Source organism: Anabrus simplex, chromosome 1 (assembly GCF_040414725.1).
Source record: "Anabrus simplex isolate iqAnaSimp1 chromosome 1, ASM4041472v1, whole genome shotgun sequence".
Classification (NCBI taxonomy): domain Eukaryota; kingdom Metazoa; phylum Arthropoda; class Insecta; order Orthoptera; family Tettigoniidae; genus Anabrus; species Anabrus simplex.
In genome coordinates this window covers 1,378,916,358-1,378,937,502 of record NC_090265.1, presented here as the reverse complement: position 1 = coordinate 1,378,937,502, position 21,145 = coordinate 1,378,916,358, and the positions used below count along the sequence as shown (strand labels likewise).

The 21,145-nt window shown below is 37.7% G+C and overlaps 1 protein-coding gene across 1 annotated transcript in view; it reads right to left on the bottom strand.

Annotated features, from left to right (window-relative positions):
- The window catches only part of LOC136859330 (prolyl 4-hydroxylase subunit alpha-1-like), a 642,002-nt gene that overhangs the window by 456,005 nt on the left and 164,852 nt on the right, over window positions 1-21,145 (bottom strand). Inside the window, exon 6 of the mRNA XM_068225777.1 lies at window positions 14,745-14,938. Coding sequence (XP_068081878.1) covers window positions 14,745-14,938 — 194 coding nt within the window. The remainder of the gene's footprint in view (window positions 1-14,744; window positions 14,939-21,145) is intronic.

Sequence of the window (21,145 nt, the reverse complement as noted above, 5' to 3'; positions counted from 1 at the left end):
AATAGATTTAGAAATGGCTGTGGAAGTAAGGAGAAATTGAAGGAACTTACTAGAAAAATTGAATCTAGAAAAAGGAGGCAGGTAAGGGTAACATGATAGCAAGCATAATTGGCAGTCATACAAATTTTAGTGAAAAATGGAATGGTATGTATAGGTATTTTAAGGCAGAAACTGGTTCCAAGAAGGACATTCCAGGAATAATTAAATAACAAGGGGAATGTATATGTGAGGATCTTCAAAAGGCAGAAGTATTCAGTCAGCAGTATGTAAAGATTGTTGGTTACAAGGATAATGTCCTGATAGAGGAGAAGACTAATGCTAAAGAAGTATTAAAATGTACATATGATAACAATGACATTTACAATTAGATACAAAAGTTGAAAACTAGAAAAGCGGCTGGAATTGATAAGATTTCTGGGGATATACTAAAGACAATGGGTTGGGATATAGTACCATATCTGAAGTATTGATTTGATTATTGTTTGGTCGGAGGAGCTATACCAGATGAATGGAAAGTTGCTATAGTAGCTTCTGTGCGTAAAGGAAAGGGTGATAGACATAAAGCTGAAAATTACAGGCCAGTAAGTTTGACATGCATTGTATGTAAGCTTTGAGAAAGCATTCTTTGTGATTGTATTAGACATGTTTGTGAAATTAATAACTGGTTTGATAGAAGGCAATTCGGTTTTAGGAAAGGTTATTCCACTGAAGCTCAACTTGTAGGATTCCAGCAAGATATAGCAGATATCTTGGATTCAGGAGGTCAAATGGACTGTATCGCGATTGACCTGTCTAAAGCATTTGATAGGGTGGATCACGGTAGATTACTGGCAAAAATGAGTGCTATTGGACTAGACAAAAGAGTGACGGAATGCGTTGCTATATTTCTAGAAAATAGATCTCAGAAAATTAGAGTAGGTGAAGCTTTATCTGACCCTGTAATAATTAAGAGCGGAATTCCTCAAGGCAGTATTATTGGACCTTTGTGTTTTCTTATATATATATCAATGATATGTGTAAAGAAGTGGAATCAGAGATAAGGCTGTTTGCAGATGATGTTATTCTGTACAGAGTAATAAATAAGTTACAAGATTGTGAGCGTCTGCAGGGTGACCTCGATATTGTTGTGAGATGGACGGTGGGCAATGGTATGATGACAAACGGGGTTAAAAGTCAGGTTGTGAGTTTCACAAATAGGAAAAGTCCTTTCAGTTTCAAATACTGCGTTAATGGGGTGAAAGTTCCTTTTGGGGATCATTGTAAGTACCTAGGTGTTAATATAAGAAAAGACCTACATTGGGGTAATCACATAAGTATGATTGTTAATAAAGGGTCCTCCTCTGCGAACCATGTGACCTTGCCGCGGTGGGGAGGCTTGCGTGTCCCAATGATGCAGATAGCCGAGCCGCAGGTGCAACCATATCGGATGGGTATCTGTTGAGAGACCAGACTAACGAATGGTTCATCGAAAGGGGGGTAGCAGCCTTTCGGTAGTTGCAAGGGCGGGAGTCTAGATGAGTGACTGATACGGCCTTGTAATAATACTCAACATAGCTTAGCTGTGTTTATACTGCTACACGGCTGAAAGCAACGGGAAACTACAGCTGTAACTAACTCCCGAGGACATGCAGCTCTCTCTGTATGAATGATGTACTGATGATGGCTTCCTCCCGGGTAAAATATTCCGGAGGTAAACTAGTCCCCCATTCGGATCTCCGGGTGGTGACTACACGAGAGGTGGTGATAATCAGGACGATGGATACTGACATTCTGCGAGTCGGAGCGTGGAATGTTAGAAGTTTGAATCGTTGTGGTAGGTTAGAGAATCTGAAAAGGGAGATGGATAGGCTAAAGTTAGATGTAGTTGGTATAAGTGAAGTACGTTGGCAGGAAGAACAAACATTTTTGGTCAGGCGACTACCGAATTATCAACACAAAATCAAACAGCGGAAATGCAGGAGTTGGTTTAGTAATGAATAAGAAAATTGGGCAGCGGGTAAGCTACTACGACCAGCATAGTGAAAGAATTATTGTCGTCAAGATAGACACCAAACCAATACCCACAAAAATAGTGCAGGTCTATATGTCTACTAGTTCAGCGGATGATGAAGAAATCGAAAGAATATATGAGGAGATAGAAGATTTAATGAAATATGTAAAAGGTGACGAGAATCTAATTGTGATGGGAGACTGGAATGCAGTGGTAGGCCAAGGAAGAGAAGGTAGTACAGTAGGAGAATTTGGATTGGGACAAAGGAACGAAAGAGGAAGTCGGCTGGTTGAATTCTGCACTGATCATAATTTAGTCCTTGCCAGTACTTGGTTCAAACACCACAAACGACGGCTGTATACGTGGACGAGACCTGGAGACAGTGGAAGGTATAAAACAGACTTCATTATTATTAGGCAGAGATTCAGAAACCAGGTGTTGGATTGCAAAACCTTCCCAGGAGCAGACGTGTATTCTGACCACAACTTGTTGGTCATGAAATGCCATCTGAAGTTGAAGAAATTGAAGAAAGGAAAGAATGCAAAACGATGAGGTCTAGACAAGTTGAAAGAAAAGAGTGTGAGGGATTGTTTCAAGGAGCATGTTGCGCAAGGACCAAATGAAAAGGCTGAAGGAAGCACTATAGAGGAAGAGTGGAGAGTCATGAAAAATGCAGCCTGTAGGGCTGCCGAAGAAATGTTAGGAAGGAAGAAAAGATCAACTAAGAATCAGTGGATAACTCAGGAGATACTAGACCTGATTGATGAACGACGAAAATACAAGAATGCTAGAAATGAAGAGGGCAGAAAAGAATACAGGCGATTAAAGAATGAAGTGGATAGAAAGTGCGAGGTAGCTAAGGAAGAATGGCTGAAGGAGAAGTGCAAGGATGTCGAAGGTTGTATGGTTGTATGAAAGGTAGATGCTGCATATAGGAAAATCAAGGAAACCTTTTGAGAAAGGAAATCTAGGTGTATGAAAATTAAGAGCTCAGATGGAAAGGCACTTCTAGCGAAAGAAGACAAAGCAGAAAGATGGCAGGAGCATATCCAACAGTTGTATCAAGGTAAAGATGTAGATAATTTGGTTCTGGAACATGAAGAGGCTGTTGATGCTTATGAAATGGGAGACCCAATTTTGAGGTCAGAGTTTGACAGAGCTGTGAGTGACCTAAATAGGAACAAGGCACCTGGAATTGATGACATTCCCTCTGAATTACTGACTGCCTTAAGAGAAAGCAGCATGGCAAGGTTATTTCATTTAGTGTGCAAGATGTATGAGACAGGAGAAGTGTCATCCGATTTTCGGAAGAATGTTGTTATACCTATTCCAAAGAAAGCCGGTGCTGACAGGTGTGAAAACTACCGCACCATTAGTTTAGTATCTTATGCCTGCAAAATTTTAACACGTATTATTTACAGAAGAATGGAAAAACAAGTTGAAGCTGAGTTGGGAGAAGATCAATTTGGCTTCAGAAGAAATGTAGGCGCACGTGAAGCAATCCTGACTTTACGTCTCGCCTTAGAGGATCGAATCAAGAAGGATAAGCCCACGTACATGGAATTCGTAGATCTAGAAAAGGCATTTGATAATGTTGATTGGACAAAGTTATTTATGATTCTGAAGATGATAGGGATTAGATACCGAGAACGAAGAATTATCTACAATCTGTATAAAAATCATTCTGCGGTGATAAGAATCGAGGGCTTTGAAAAAGAAGCAGCAATCCAGAAAGGATTGAGGCAAGGCTGCAGTTTGTCCCCTCTCCTTTTCAGTGTTTACATAGAACAGGCAGTAAAGGAAATCAAAGAGAAATGTGGAAAGGGAATCACAGTCCAAGGAGAGGAAATCAAAACCTTGAGATTTGCCGATGATATTGTTATTTTATCTAAGACTGCAGAAGATCTCGAGAAGTTGCTGAATGGTATGGATGAAGTCTTGGGTAAGGAGTACAAGATGAAAATAAATAAGTCCAAAACAAAAGTAATGGAGTGCAGTCGAACGAAGGTAGGTGATGTGGAAAATATTAGATTAGGAAATGAAGTCTTAAAGGAAGTAGATGAATATTGTTACTTGGGTAGTAAAATAACTAACGATGGCAGAAGTAAGGAGGACATAAAATGCAGACTAGCGTAAGCAAGGAAGAGCTTTCTTAAGAAAAGAAATTTGCTCTCTTCAAACGTTGATATCGGAATTAGAAAGATGTTTTTGAAGACTTTCGTGTGGAGCGTGGCATTGTATGGAAGTGAAACCTGGACGATAACTAGCTCAGAAAGAAAGAGAATAGAAGCTTTTGAAATGTGGTGTTACAGAAGAATGCTGAAGGTGAGATGGGTAGATCGAATCACGAATGAAGAGATACTCAATCGAATTGGTGAGAGGAGTTCAATTTGGCTAAATTTGACTAGAAGAAGAGATAGAATGAAGGACACATCTTAAGACACCCAGGACTTGTTCAGTTGGTTTTTGAAGGAAGTGTAGGTGGTAAGAACGGTCATACCAAGGTTTGAATATGACAAGCAGATTAGAGCAGATGTAGGATGCAATAGTTACGTAGAAATGAAAAGGTTAGCACATGATAGGATGACATGGAGAGCTGCATCAAACCAGTCTATGGACTGATGACTCAAACAACACAATAAAGGGTACAGATCTCTGCACATGGTTATGAGGGTACTTAGGGGTTGTAGTAAGGACGTAAAGGAGAGGGCATATAAGTCTCTGGTAAGACCCCAACTAGAATATGTTTCCAGTGTATGGGACCCTCACCGGGATTACTCTATTCAAGAACTGGAAAAGATCCAAAGAAAAGCAGCTCGATTTGTTCTGGGTGATTTCCGACAAAAGAGTAGCGTTACAAAAATGTTGCAAAGTTTGGGCTGGGAAGATTTGGGAGAAATGAGACGAGCTGCTCGATTAAGTGGTATGTTCCGAGCTGTCAGTGGAGAGATGGCGTGGACGGGCATCAGTAGACGAATAAGTTTGAGTGGTGTCTTTAAAAGTGGGAAAGATCACAATATGAAGATAAAGTTGGAATTCAAGAGAATGAATTGGGGCAAATATTTGTTTATAGGAAGGGGAGTTAGGGATTGGAATAACTCACCAAGGGAGATATTCAATAAATTTCCAATTTCTTTGAAATCATTTAGGAAAATGCTAGGAAAACAACAGATAGGGAATCTGCCACCTGGGTGACTGTCCTAAATGCAGATAAGTATTGATTGATTGATTGATTGATTGATTGATTGATTGATTGATTGATTGATTGATTGATTGATTGATTGATTGATTGATTGATTGATTGATTGATTGATTGATTGATTGATTGATTGATTGATTGATTGAAGAGGCCAAAATGACAATCGCTGCAAACACTGTAGTGAGATCGAAACTTCAGCACACGTCCTTGGCTCCTGTCGATATGTAGAGCTGTTAAGAAATACATGACACCATCGCATACGAACAAAGATAGAGACTTCTTTGGCAGAAAACAAGTGGGAAGTTCACGAAGAAGTCCACCGTTTATCTCAAAAATGGTATTACACGAAGAGTGGACGTAATTGCCATCGATTAAGTCCAAAGAGTTGGCTGCATCATTGATTCCACAGTGCGCTTCGAAAGAGGTATAGAACAGCCAACAGTAGCCGACTAGGAGAAAAAAAAACGGGCATTCTTCAAATACTACCCACTCGCCATATGTGGCGTGGGGATAAATTTCTGCTTACTATGAGACAGTAGCAGTATTAGCAGAAGTAGTTGCAAACTTCTTAAGTACCGCATACAATTTAAAGAGTCACAGTCTCTATACTGGTAGGGGCTTGCAGGAATACCATTCCAAAATTATTTCAACAGTTCTTATTTTCATCTTGGAAATAATCTATACAAATACGTAGCATTATTAGCCTTAGAGAGTCCCGTCTCTTTGACTTATATGATCTTAATAACTAGCAATAGTGTCTTAAGAGGGAACATCTGCAATTGTTAAGTCTCCGATCACGATGAAACTTGGAAAACAGAATGAGATACGCGTATTTAAGATGCCAACATCAGTTTTAGGTGCCGACATTCATTAGAGCGTTAACTAAGGGGCTTAAAATTTGCGACATTTCAAGTTCCGCGCGAACAGCGATGAATTCCTGCTAGCCAATGCTAAGCCGGTATACTTGCCTTCCTCCTGCCACACCTCCTCCACTAACCATGCCGCCACACTTTTCCCTTCACCCCGTGCCTGCCCGACTGCTTAGCTGTTGAACGGGACCGGCGCTGTACTTTGTTTCTTTTAGTATTATAATTATTGAAATCCTTTAAATAACGTTCCTTTTCACACATAAGGATAATAAATAACCTAAACTAATATTTATTTACATAGTTTATGCCCACATTGGAGCACTTAACTCAAACCCAAATACATTTACATTAACAAAGAATTAACTGAAGGTTTAGCTTGCATCACCTTCTTCCTTTCCCAAAACCTCTTCATTTTGGCTGACCTGGCTGCCCTTTCTTCATCAGATATGACATATCACATCTGGAATGGTAAACCCTGACTGCGGTCAGAAACATTGATCATTGATCAGATAATCAGCCTAAACTAATATACACATATTTTATTCAAATTTTATACTTTCATTCCTGTTAATTCCGGTGAGTTGTCACATTCGTGGGTACAACCCCGAGTTAAGCACCATTTCAAACGTGGAATGGGGTACAGCGTCCGACCTACTCTTAAATAATTATTTACTTCTACATAAGCGTTAAAGCTGTCGGTAGAGTTTGAAACTACTCGACGCAACACACTTCAATTGCAGCAATGGTTACCGAAAATCAATTATTTTTTCCTATTGGCTTTACGTCGCACCGACATAGATAGGTTTTATGGCGACTATGAGAGAGGAAAGTGCTAGGACTGGGAAGGAAGAGGCCGTGGCCTTAATTAAGGTACTGCCCCAGCATTTGGCTGGTGTGAAAATGGGAAACCACGGAAAACCATCTTCAGGGCTGCCGACAGTGGTGCTCGAACCTACTATCTCCCGAATACTGGACACTGGCTGCACTTAAGCGACTGCAGCTATCGAGCTCGGTGAAAATCAATTTAATGCACAGACAACTCATACGAGTTATGACAAGGAATGTAGTAAAGATTGACGTAATAAGAAATTCCTTGAAAAGTAAAAAAGATGTGCATTTATAAGGTACTAGCAAGATACCCGTGCTTCGCTACGGTATTATACTGAAATATGTAATTGAATGCTTAGCCCGCCTGGTGGCCATGATCGTTAAGGCGCTGAAGTCTAAAAACGGTCTAACACCGAGGTTAGCCGGTTCAAGTCCCGTTGGTCGAAAAAATTTTCACCATCAGAATGTTGGCCGGCAGGGTAGGGGAGGTGGTGGTATACAGTTTCTAATCACTAGATTGCGTGCCAAAAGCCTGGATTAAATTCCAAACCTCTCCGCAGTGCTCATATGGAGTGAGGGCATATGACGCTGTTGATGGTGATTCGTCCGTCGGATGGCGACGTTAAGCCTTGAGCAGACCCCTTGGTGCTATTCGACAGGAGTAGGCTATGTAGGCTATGTGCCGGCACCGGGTTTCACCCTCTCCCTACTATCATATATCACGTCATTCATTTCATCTCTCATTAACTCCTCTGATGAGGTTGACGTCAGGAAGGGCATCCGGTCATAAAAAACCGCCACGACAAATTCATCTCACCTCATACCCGACCCCGTAGGGAAACGGGACAAGGGTTGGACAAACATGTAATTGAATGCTTAACGTTTTATATATAATCCTCCGAAATTCGCGATCTGACTCGTTTTCTAAGAGAATCCGCCAAAATTCGCGATCTGACTCGTTTACTAAGAGATTACGGCAAAGTTCCTCAAATTTTTCAATCTTTCTTTCCAGCAATCGATTTCGTACTTCCCAGGCTATGTCCAGGTATTCTACGCGGTCAGTTGGGTCCCTAAATCTTTGCCATCCTTTCCATAAGCATTTTTAGTGTGGATCAAATCCTGAAGGAGATACGGCGTGGTGTCGTCTTGGGTGCCTTGGCGGTACTGAACCCGCGGCCGGACTCTATTCATAGTCATTACCAGGCCAGGACCCGCTTCCAGCGCGGTCCGCACAATTTGACGACGGTCCAGATTATTATTATTATTATTATTATTATTATTATTATTATTATTATTATTATTATTATTATTAGATGTTCTGGACCCCAGAGCAAGATGCAAGAATGATATACTTCCGTTCATTATTGACCTTATTATAGAGGTGAACAATTTGACGGTCAATCGCATTCCTATCGTTTATTTCAAATGTGTTCAAATTTTTATTTATATGCCAGGAGAGTCTACTGTAATCTAAGAACGTTCTCCGAAGAAATAATGGCTGTTGAAATCGAACCCAGGAAATATTAAAAATGATCGGTTTATGATCAGAATAAGTACATCGAAAATCTACAGCCTGTTTCCAGTCATTCGATAGGGTCAGGAATGGAATGAATAAAGCCCCATCTAGCGGCGACAATATGAATTGTGCCGGCTGCCGAAGCACTCCTCTGGGGGCAATGATCGATGAATGACAAATGAAATGAAATATTGGACAGTATTGCTGGAATGAATGATGACAGGGAAAACCGGAGTATCCGGAGAGAAACCTGTCCCGCCTCCGTTTTGTCCAGCACGAATGTCACATGGAGTGAAAGGGATTTGAACCACGGAACCCAGCTGGGAGAGGGCGGCGCCCTGCCGCCTGAGCAACGGAGGCTCCTGATAAGTACATTATGAACAGTAAAATCAATTGGTCTCACCTCCTTTCACACCCCACCGCCGTTAAGTTTATTTACCCCCACCCCCCAAAAAATTAAAAGAAGGCGTGTTTCTTTATGTTTAAAGGAGGTTCCGAACACCAATGATCATGTCTATTACCTTCAGTTTTGAGATATAAGAATCCCCATAAAAATATTTCACTTTTTTCACTTCCTTTCAAACTCCCCACCCTAAGTGAATTATCCGGCAAAAAATACTTGTTTCTTTATTAGTAAAGGATCATCTAAATACCAATTATCACGACTCTAACTTCTTCAGTTTTTGACTGATGTGTCCTCGTGAAAGGAATTCAACTCCTTTTCACTCCCGCCTCGCAAGATGGTTTCCTCCCCCCCACCCCCACCCCAGAAAACGCGTTTTTCTTTGTTTTTAAAGGAAATCCAAATACCAATTTTCACGTCTGTAACAACTTTTTTTATTAGATGTATGTATTCTTATACAATTAAGTCAATGCATTTATCAATTCTTTCAGCCCCCCCCCCCCACCCATTCATTGGATTTTCTGAAAATACGTGTTTCCATACTTTTAAAGCAGATTCCAAATATCAAATTTCACGTCTGTAAAGTCTTCATTTTGAGATATCAGTAGCCTAATTAAAAGAAATCAAAACCATTTTCAGTCACTTTTATCCCCCTCCACCCAAGTATTATTTCCGAAAATTGAAAATACACGTTTCTTTATTTTTAATAGAGATAAAAACACAATTTTTCACTTCTGTAACATGTTAAGTTTTTTGATATATACTGTAGAAATTCTCATTTTAAAATTTCACCCCTTTTTATTCCCCTTAAGGGGAGTTTATCACCTATGTTTCTTTACATTTAGAGGAAATTCCAAATACCCACTTTTTACGTCTGGTTTCTCACATATTCTGTAGATACAATCTTTCGAAAAATTCACCCCCATATGTCACTCCTGTTTAACCGACATTAATTGGATTTTCCAAAAAAAAAAATACGTGTTTCTTTATTTTTAAAGGAGATCCCATATACAAATTTTCAGTTCTGTAATATTTTCAGTTTCTGAGATATGTGTATCCTCATTAAAGGCATTCAACCCGTTTACACCCCTCCCATTGGGATTTACAGAAAAGAAAAAAATACGTGTTCCTTTATTTTTAAGGGAGATATTAAATACCAATTTTTACATCTGTAAACTTTTAAAGTTTTAAGATGTAAACACACTCATTTTAAAAATTCACCGCCCTTTTCACCGCCCATTATTTGGATTTTCCAATTTTCTTTATCTTTAAAGTAGATCACAAATCCCAATTTTTAGGTCTGTAATATCTTCGGGTTCAGAAATATAAGTAGCCTCATTAAAGGCTTTAAAAGTTTTGAGATATAGATACACTCATTTTAAAAATTCACCCACTTTTCACTCCCCCCCATTAATTGGATTTTCGAAAAACAAAAAATATGTGTTTCTTCATATTTAAAGGAGATCCCAAACACCAATTTTCAGGTCTGTAATATCTGCAGGTTCTGAAACATAAGTAGCCTCATTAAAGACACTCGATACCTTTTTTACCCTATTCCACCCTTCCTATTGGAATTTTTCGAAAACAAAAAATACGTGTTTCTTTATATTTAAAGGAGATTCTAAATTCCAATTTTTACGTCTATAAACTTAAAAAGTTTTTGAGATATAGACGCACTCATTTTAAAATCCACCCCCCTTTTCACCCTCCCATTAATTGGATTTTCCAAAAACAAAAAATACGTGTTTCTTTATTTTTAAAAGAGCTCAAAAGTACCAATTTTCAGGTCTGTAATATCTTCAGTTTCTGAGATATAAGTATCCTCCTTAAAGGCATTCAACCCAATTTTCACCCCCTTTTCACCCCTCCTTTTGGGATTATCCGTAAACAAAAGAATACGTGTTTCTTTATTTTTAATGAAGATTTTAAGTTCCAATTTTTACATCTGTAAACTTTAAAAGTTTTGAGATATAGATGCAGTCATTTTAAAAATTCGCCCCCCTTTTCACCCTCCAATTAACTGGATTTTCCAAAAACAAAAATTTAACTTACGTGTTTCATAATTTTTAAAAGAGGTCAAATGTACCTATTTTCAGGTCTGTAATATCTTCAGTTTCTGAGATATAAGTACCGGTATCCTGATTAACGGCATTCAACCCATTTTTCACCGTTTTTCACCCCTATTATTGGGATTTTCGGATAACAAAAAAAATACGTGTTTCCTTATTTTTAAAGGAGATTCTAAATACCAATTTTTACATCTGTAAACTTTTAAAGTTTTGAGATATAGATGCACACATTTTAAAATTTCAACCCTCCTTTTCATCCCCTTAGCGAAAGAATATCCAAAAATCATCTCTTAGCGAGCACCTACATCTTAATATGAATCTATGCCCAAAATTTCATTTCTTTATGTCCAGTAGTTTTGGCTCGGCGATGATGAATCAGTCAGTCAGTCAGTCAGTCAGTCAGTCAGTCAGTCAGTCAGTCAGTCAGTCAGTCAGTCAGGACCAAGTTATTTTATATATATAGATACTAGCAAGATACCCGTGCTTCGCTACGGTATTATACTGACATTTATAATTGAATGCTTATTGTATTAGATATATAATCCGCCGAAATTCGCGATCTGACTCGTTTTCTGCGAGAATCCACCAAAATTCCCGATCTGACCGGTTTTCTATGATTTTACGGCACGTTTCCTCCCACTTTTAAATCTTCCTTTCCAGCAATCGATTTCGTACTTCCCGGGCTAGGCTCAGGTATTCCTCCCGGTCAGTTGGGTCCGTAAATCTTTGCCATCTTTTCCTATAATATTTTTAATATGGATAAAATCCTTCAGGAGATCCGGCGTGGTGTCATATTGGGTGCCTTGGCGGCACTGAACCCGCGGCCGGACTGCATTCTTAGTCATTACCCGTCCAGGAGCCGTTTCCAGCGCGGTCCGCACATTTGACGACGGTCCGGAATATTATTATTATTATTATTATTATTATTATTATTATTATTATTATTATTATTATTATTATTATTATTATTACTATTATGTGTTGCTGGAATGGCTGATGACAGGGAAAACCGGAGTATCCAGAGAAAAACCTGTCCCGCCTCCGTTTTGTCCAGCACGAATGCCATATGGAGTGACCGGGATTTGAACCACGGAACCCAGCTGTGAGAGGCCTGGCACGCTGCCGCCTGAGCAACGGTGGATCCTTATAAGTACATTAATAACAGTAAAATCAATTGGTCTCACCTCCTTCTACACCCCACCGCCGTTAAGTTTATTTACCGCCACCCCCCCCCCAACCAAAAAAATTAAAAGAATGCTTGTTTCTCTATGTTTAAGGGAGGTTCAAAACACCAATGTTCACGTCTATTACCTTCAGTTTTGAGATATAAGTATCCCCATAAAAATAATTTACTTTTTTTCACTTCATTTCACAATAATCCCCCCCTTAAGTGAATTTTCCCGCAAATAATACTTGTTTCTTTAATAGTAAAGGATCTTCTAAATACCAATTATCACGACTCTAACTTCTTCAGAGTTTTTGATTTATGTGTCCTCATGAAAGGAATTCAACTCCTTTACACTCCCGCCCTCCAAGATGGTTTCCCCACCAAAACGCGTTCTTCTTTGTTTTTAAAGGAGGTCCAAATAAGAATTTTCACGTCTGTAACAACTTTAGTTTTTATTAGATGTATTCTCATACAATCCAGTCAATTAATTTTTCAATTCTTTCACCCCCCCCCCCCCGCCTTCAAGGGATTTTCCGAGAATACGTGTTTCTTTACTTTTAAAGCAGATTGTAAATATCAAATTTCACGTCTGTAACATCTTCATTTTTGAGATATCAGTAGGCTAATTAAAAGAATTCAACACCATTTTCAGTCACTTTTACCCCCCCCCCCCATCCACCCGAGTGGTATTTCCGGAAACAAAAATACACGTTTCTTTATGTTTAATAGAGATAAAAAAATACCTTTTTTCACTTCTGTAACATGTTAAGTTTTTTAGATATACTGTAAAAATTCTCATTTTAAAATTTCACCCCTTTTGAGTTCCCCTTAAGTGGAGTTTCCTATATTTATTTACATTTACAGGAGATTTACACCCACTCTTTACGTCTGTAACATTTTACGTTTTCAAGATATTCTCTAGATACTGTCTTTCAAAAAATTCACCCCAATTTGTGACTCCTGTTTAACCGCCATTAACTGGCTTTTTTAAAAAAAAATACGTGTTTCTTTATTTTTAAAGGAGATCGCATATGCAAATTATCAGTTCTGTAATATCTTTCGTTTCTGAGATATGTGTATCCTCAATTAAGGCATTCAACCCATTTTTCACCCTTTTACACCTCTCCTATTAGGATTTACAGGAAACAAAAAAATACGTATTCCTTTATTTTTAGAGGAGATTCTAACTACCAATTTTTACATCTGTAAATTTTAAAGTTTTAAGATGTAGACACACTCATTTTTAAAATTTCACCCCTCCTTTTCACCCCCCAATATTTGGATTTTCCAAAAACGAAAAAATACGTGTTTCTTTACTTTTAAAATAGATCCAAAATACCAATTTTCAGGTCTGTAATATCTTCAGGTTCTGAAATATAAGTAGCCTCATGAAAGGCATTCAACCCATTATTCACCCTTTTACACCCTTCCTATTGGGATTTTCCGAAAACAAAAGAATACGTGTTTCTTTATTTTTAAAGGAGATTCTAAATACCAATTTTTACATCTATAAACTTAAAAAGTTTTGAGATATCGATACACTCATTTTAAAAAATCACCCCATTTTCATCCCCCCCATTAATTGGATTTTCCACAAAAAGAAAAATAGGCGTTTCTTTATTTTTTAAAGAGATCCCGAACAACAATTTTCAGGTCTATAATATCTTCAGGTTCTGAAATATAAGTAGACTCATGAAATGCATTCGACCCATTTTTCAACCTTTACAACCCTTCCTATTACGATTTTCCGAAAACAAAATATACGGGTTTCTTTATTTTTAATGGAGATTCTAAATACCAATTTTTACATCTATAACCTTTAAATGTTTTGAGATATAGATACAGTCATTTTAAAATATTACCCCCTTTTCACCCCCCTTAATTGGGTTTTCCAGAAAAAGAAAAAAAAACGTGTATCTTTATTTTTAAAAGAGATCCCAAACACCAATTTTTAGGTCTATAATATCTTCAATTTCTGAGATATAAGTAGCCTCATTAAAGGCATTCAACCCATTTTTCACCCCTTTTCACTCCTCCTATTGCGATTTTCCGAAAACAAAGAAATACATGTTTCTTTATTTTTAATGAAGATTCTAAATACCAATTTTTACATCTGCAAACTTTGAAAGTTTGGAGATATAGATTCATTCATTTTAAAAATTCACCCCCTTTTCACCCTCTCATTAATTGGATTTTACAAAAACAAAAAAATACGTGCTTCTTTATTTTTGAAAGAGATCAAAAGTACCAATTTTCAGGTCTGTAATATATTCAGTTTCTGAGATATAAGTACCGGTATCCTGATTAAAGGCATTCAACCCATTTTCCCACATTTTCACCCTTTTTCATCCCTCATATTGGGATTTTCTGAAAACAAAAAAATACGTGTTTCCTTATTTTTAAAGAAGATTCTAAATACCAATTTTTACATCTGTAAACTTTTAAAGTTTTGAGATATAGATACACTCATTTTAAAATTTCACCCCCATTTTCACCCCCTTACCGAAGGAATATCCAAAAATCCTCTCTTAGCGTGCACCTACATCATAATATGAATATATCCCCAAAATTTAATTTCTTTATGTCCAGTAGTTTTGGCTCGGCGATGATGAATCAGTCAGTCAGTCAGTCAGTCAGTCAGGACAAGCTATTTTATATATATAGATACACATAATTATATATTAAATAAAAACAACCCCTACCTTCTGAGTAACCTGAGCTTTTCTTCTTGTGCTGCTACGTAGCCTTCCAAGCTGCGCATGAGCACTGCTTCAGTTTCCAAGAGTTCTTCCATGTCTGCAAGAGCAGTGTAGAGCTCTCTATAGTTGCCAGTTGATAAAAATGACACCAGGAGTACCGTCATCCAAATGCTTGCGAATCCCATTATGATAGTTAGCTGAAACATAAGTTATTTTCAAATAATTCAGAAACAGTCTTACGAATACAGTGTTGTTCAGTCATCTCTTCAACATAAACACACGTTTTAGAACAAAATACACTGACCAGCAAAAAAGCGAAACATGATGTATTTCAGATAAAATTTAATCTACGTTCAAAACCTGTTAAAAATCTAATATTGTGACAACAACATGGCAGTGTATTTAAAATTAGCCCATCTCAAAAGTTTCAGCTCAATAACTGAGAAACATTGATCGTGACAGTCACAACAGTCCACCACCACGAATTCAGAAATTCAAAACCTGGAGATCAGCCCCGTTTCGTATGCAGTACACTTATCGACATATTTTCAACACATTTCCATTGCGTCAGTAACGGGTATTACCACCTCTATCCTCAGTTACAGTTGTGATTCGATCAGGTATGCTCGGGAGGCAATCTCGAATGTTCTTTTGTGGTATGAGCTCCCATTCCCATTCTGCCTGGAACGCAGCTCGATGTTGAGCCAGTGTGTCGGGTGAACGACTCCTAGCACTTCTCCCAAGCATATCCCAGACATGCTTTAACGGATTTATGTCGTACCAAGAGCAGGCTACACCATGCGCTCTATTCCGATTTCATTCAGGAAATCACGTATGAGCTAGTATTGTCATTCATCAGGATAAAATTATCGCCCATTACAGATACAAAAGGCACCAAATGATCCACTAAAATACGTAAATGTATCGGTGGTCTGTCAGAATTCCATTCTCGAAGAACGCGCGCATCAGTGGTTATCCCCACCCCAGAACATCACAGAGCCTCCAGTGAACGGTGACCTTGCAGAGGTACTACAGGGGGAATAAGGGATGACTCACACTATAGGTACGATCACGGTCTGCTCACGTCACGGTCACAGTCCGATCACAGACGGTAGGTATTCTCATTAGGACGAGCAGCGTAAGTGCAAGCTCCGGTCTTGACCAGTCAGTTGAGATCAGGCCGTTGTTGCTGTACAATATCAAGCAAGTTCTCTACGAGAGTGTTGGCAATTATTGAGATTGCGCTGGATGATGAAGAAGAAGAAAAGAAATGTGAACAAAAAATGTAAAAGGAAGACATGTTGGATACATCCAAGTTTAATTAATAGGAAAAATGAAGGGGAATATTATACTCTCTTTCCTCATTTATGGACGATGAAAGTACATTTTTACAGTACTTTATAATGAGTATTGGTACTGTGACCGTATCGGTCATGTACATATTTATTTAATAATTATTTTAGGCAGTGAAAACTTTTGTTAAGTTCCCTTGTACATATTACAAAATATCGCATTAGGTTGCATTTGTTTGCACAACGCCTCTAACTGGGTAAACACGAGTCCGTCATAGCTGGAGGAATCCCCAGATAGAGAGAGAGAGCTATGAAAAATGACAAGGAAAGAAAATCAGTACTAAAAACTCCGCCCACTAAGAATGGCCGAAACACGGCAATGCCAACGTGCAAGATTGATTTGTATGGTAATATTTCGAGATATGCATTACAATTAGTAAGGGAAACCTCGGCATGTCATATGTTTTCATAATAGACCTCTGCCAAAATTCGAGTTGTTTATAAAATGTTACCATGTGGAAAAATACGCTACTATCTGATTATATAACCACTAGTAGCGAACCCATGCTAACTAAGTACGCAGACTCCTCATGGGGGATCCCCGTAAAGGCATCATTTCGATAATAAATTTTAAATAAACCGCCGATCGATGCGTGTTACGCTCATAACAAGAGTACTTAAGAGTCTGAGTCACACATTTGAGCCAATTACCAATGTCATACAACACGTAGAACCACTAATTCAAAAAATGTGGTGGCCACTGACCGCCGTCTATTGTGTGTGTAGGGGTAATGTTATAAAAGGGGCAGCCATGATGACACAATATCCACTTGACGCGAAAGATTGAAGGCAGACCCACGGTCCGCTGGTGTTCTGATCTTACCTGTATTTGGGAGTCATAATATACATTTTGCAAATACGCGGTGTGAAACACCTTGTCCAAGTGATAGTATTGAAAGTATTTAAGTAACGTGACCGCGAGAACCGTGTAACTCGTTTGAAAAATTGTGTTTTGAGTGACGCAACTTATTTCAACGTCATTAGAGTTGTTACAGTGAAGAAGAGGACCCTGGGATTATGAACGTGCTCAGCAGGAATAGAAGTGGATTCGAACCTGTGATCCACGTCAGCGCTATGAGAGACTAAGCGACGATAAGGGCCTTTTCCTTGGCCCGAACCATGGATTTCACGACATGATGATAAGTACAGAAAATATAGATTTTTATCTAAATAAATGCACGGTTATGTAATATGTAAATCACATAAATTAGGTTAGTAATGTAAATTGCATGTATTCCTGAATTTCCTTGAAACTAGAGAAAGAGAACTTGTGAGTGGTCTTCATATTGTTTATATATTCATCTAGATGGTAATTGAAATTTCTATTATATGGGCCAAAATTTCGGGCCTGAAAAATATAATTTTAATGTAATGCATGTACGTGATTTAATGGGAAAATATCAGTAAGTCTGATAGTGCTTTAGATTAGGTGGGGGAAAATTTAGATATGTATTATTGATGATTTCAAACCGTCGTCTATATATTTTGTTTTATGAAATATTCAAGCCTATTTTGGTAATTCATGTTGACAGTGTCTTCAAAATGCACTATCGGCATAATAATCATGAAGATAGGAAGGCACTCTTATTTTAATGTAATTTTAAAAGATAAGAATATGTAGATGGCTATATTAATTATATGCGCAACTTGTGACAAGCCTGGACAACGAACAAACGCCCTCCCATTTTAGATAAATGTTTACTTTTATGTCAAGTATTTGCTTTTCTGTAATATGAGAATAACATTATGGATACGTTTAAATCCATATTTGATTTTTGTCTGAGTTCAAACTGTAGGAAAATATAGGCTGAGGTATTCTATGTAGTCAGATGGATGTGAACCGGGCCATTCTAAGTCCATGGATGTGAAATTGAAAAGATGAATAGTGGCTTGATATTGAATTAAAGAATTGTAATAGGGCAGTGAATTAATAAGCCAGTGGAGCTTTGGAGTATGATAAAAGGATATAAGTTGAAATGCTATTATTTACCAAGATGTTTTTTCAAGGAGACGGTTTGTCTCGCCTTGAGTTTCTTGACAAGAAGTGATCTGCGGCTACCCATTATTAGGTGCGGTTCTGCGTTGTATGATTTATGATTTTAGAAATAGGGAGCGGTAGCAATCCCTTGTTAGGAATGAAACTGCCAAGTTTATTGTTCAAGTCTGTCCACTAAGACTGAATATTTGCGGTTTCGCATAAACCCGATTACATTTAAAGGATTCTTTTAACTCGTTCATGTTTATTTCTATAAATAAATTAAATAACTGGAACGCCAGTATTATTATTGATTTGTTGACCTTACGAATAATTGAGATATGGAGTTTTTAGAGACCCGTTTGTCGATGACATCTTGGTGATCATCGGTTCGAACTCCAAGGCAGACCATGGATTTTCTTTGTCACACAATATTTCTTTTACGTTATACAGCCAGTTGCATGCGTATGTTTGTTTATAGTTTGTTTTAAAATGTGTGTACATAATTTTTGAATATGCTTCTTGAGTTGTGTTTAATTTTTTTGTTTGGATTCCAAAAACCGGGTTCTATCTCGTTATTTGTCATCGGATTCTATATGATGTGGGTTCGATTTCTGACCCGACATCAGTCAAATTTGATTGTGATGATTATGATTTTATCCACTAGTGTTGGCTTATTCTTTTGTTTACTTATTTAGTAGTATAAGTATAATTATTTAGTTATGCGACCACTCCAAGTTGTCTCCAATTTTTCACATAGATAATTATTTCTTCTAATAGTGAAGAAGGCTTGTAATGAGAACCGTCGCATTTATAAGGATATTTCTGTTCTTAAAAGGGATTTTGTACCGATTATTTAATGTAATACTTACTGACATGTCAAAAACGGAATGGAACAAACAACTTCGACATTTAATCGATAAATATTAACAAATATGAATTATGAAAATTTCGTAATGAAAGGAGTGACATCTCCAAATTTGTATTTAGTCCATCGGATATTGTATATTTTATTTTCATTATAGTAGAATTATTCAGGTTTAATTTCAATTAATCGTGTGTTTTTTTTTTCAAGGAACAATAAATAGGTTTTGAAACTTTGCTTTGCTTGTCATTTTGACGGATTAACATTTCATCCTAAATTTCCCTCCGTTCATTTATGCCTTTAAGTTAGTTTAGTGTTATATTATGATCTTTTGTCGCGAACGCACCATGGCCCTTGGAGGCCGTTGGTTAGATTCTTTCGAACGGAGGAGTGCAGCTGATCCTTGCACGGTCGAAATAGCTTTTGCTCACCCATCATTTTGAAGTTTATTTTTCTTCGTTTTCCTAGATGACGTGGCATTTGACTCTAAACTAAAAAGGTCTCATAGCATCGAACGCCTTGGCGAATGGTGCTATATGGCGGTAGCCCGAAATTATGGGGACTATGATGCTGTCATGTGGATCGATGGGGCAATGACGTGGATTGCACTTGCCGCCCAACGTTTTTGGCATTTTCGACATTTTTGGGCATTTGCAATGTTAGATATTTTCAGCATTTTATCATTTTCGGAATTTTTGGCATTTTCAGAATTTTCGGCCTTTTCGATAGATAATTTCAAATCCTGAATTTTCGAAAATGGGCGCAAGGCATGGTAATGCCATATTTTGAAATTATAGGACTGGCCAATTATTTGAAGGAACACTATGGTTGTTCATGTTATAGGATGCTGATAATTGGACCAGTATGTGAAGTGAATGGCAGATTAAAATTAATGTTATATTTGAGGCAAAAAGAAAACATATTCTTGGTTATAATCAAGGTGACGATAACCATGACAGTCATTCATAGTAATTGACGTACCCAAAATTAAGTAAGGATTTTATTAAATCCTGGGAAACAATGAAATGGTTTTTCCAAATCTGAGGAAAAATGAATATCGATACCCTTCAGGAAGTCGTATTCATGGGTACTAGTCAGGAGGTGCTGGTTGAATCAGGCCTCATTACTTATAGTGAATCATTTATTAAATTTGTGTTAGTCTTTCGCGGTAGGTAAGGTGACCTCAGCCTTTAGAGTTTGTTGTGAAATGGCAGTAAGTTAGGATTCATGTGGAAAGTTTTGGGACGATATTACCCATTGTATTAGGTGTATCTGCCTCAATGCTTGAAGGATGGCCTAATTTATTGGCATATACCACTTGTGTTGGTATTTAATTCGCGATATTTTTGTTTTACGATTTTATTCAAAAATTAGTATGACAATTAGGTTACCTATTTGAATATTTTGTGATGAAAGGTACCCTTGTAAAATACACTGTTAGGCAATTTCGAGATAACTGTATTCAGACTATATATTTAATTCAAGTCCGATTGTTGTGACAATTTTAAAAACTTTGATTAAGGTAACCCTGAATTGATTTCATTTTCAAGTTGATTGTTCCTAATCCGAGGTTCGAGTTAAGATATGGAAGCCATGAGAGCTCTAATAGAGGACATGAAAGAGGACGTTAAAAACATGATAGGTCAGAGTAATGAAAAAGTTGAGGACATGACAGAGGACGTTAAAAATGAGATTGATCAGATGATAGGTAACATTAGTGAGGACATTAAAGTGATTGATCAGAAGATAGATCAGAGTGGTGAAAACATTAGAAACGAACTGAAGAAAGAGAGTGAAAACATTCAGGAACACATTCAGAGAAGAATTGATCAGAAAATAGATCTGGTTAACGAACATATGGAGAGAATACAGAAGGAGTGTAAGGAAGGGAGAGATGAGATTAATAAACAGATGGGAAACTTTAACGTACGGTTGGAGGAAACAATGGAACGTTATTACGAACTGGTAGGACAGATAACGGTGTACCAGACGCAATTCAAAGGAACACAGCTCTGTTTGAAAAACGACTGGATAACACTGACGAATTACAGGAACGGCTCGAAAACTCGCTATGCACGGTAATTGAGTGCATCGAACGTGTTGAGGCTCAGGCATTAAGTATGACGGAACAAATCGATGTTCATATCCAAACGGTGACAGTTCACCAGGAAACCACAGATAGGATAATAGAAGATATTAAGAAGGAAGTCAA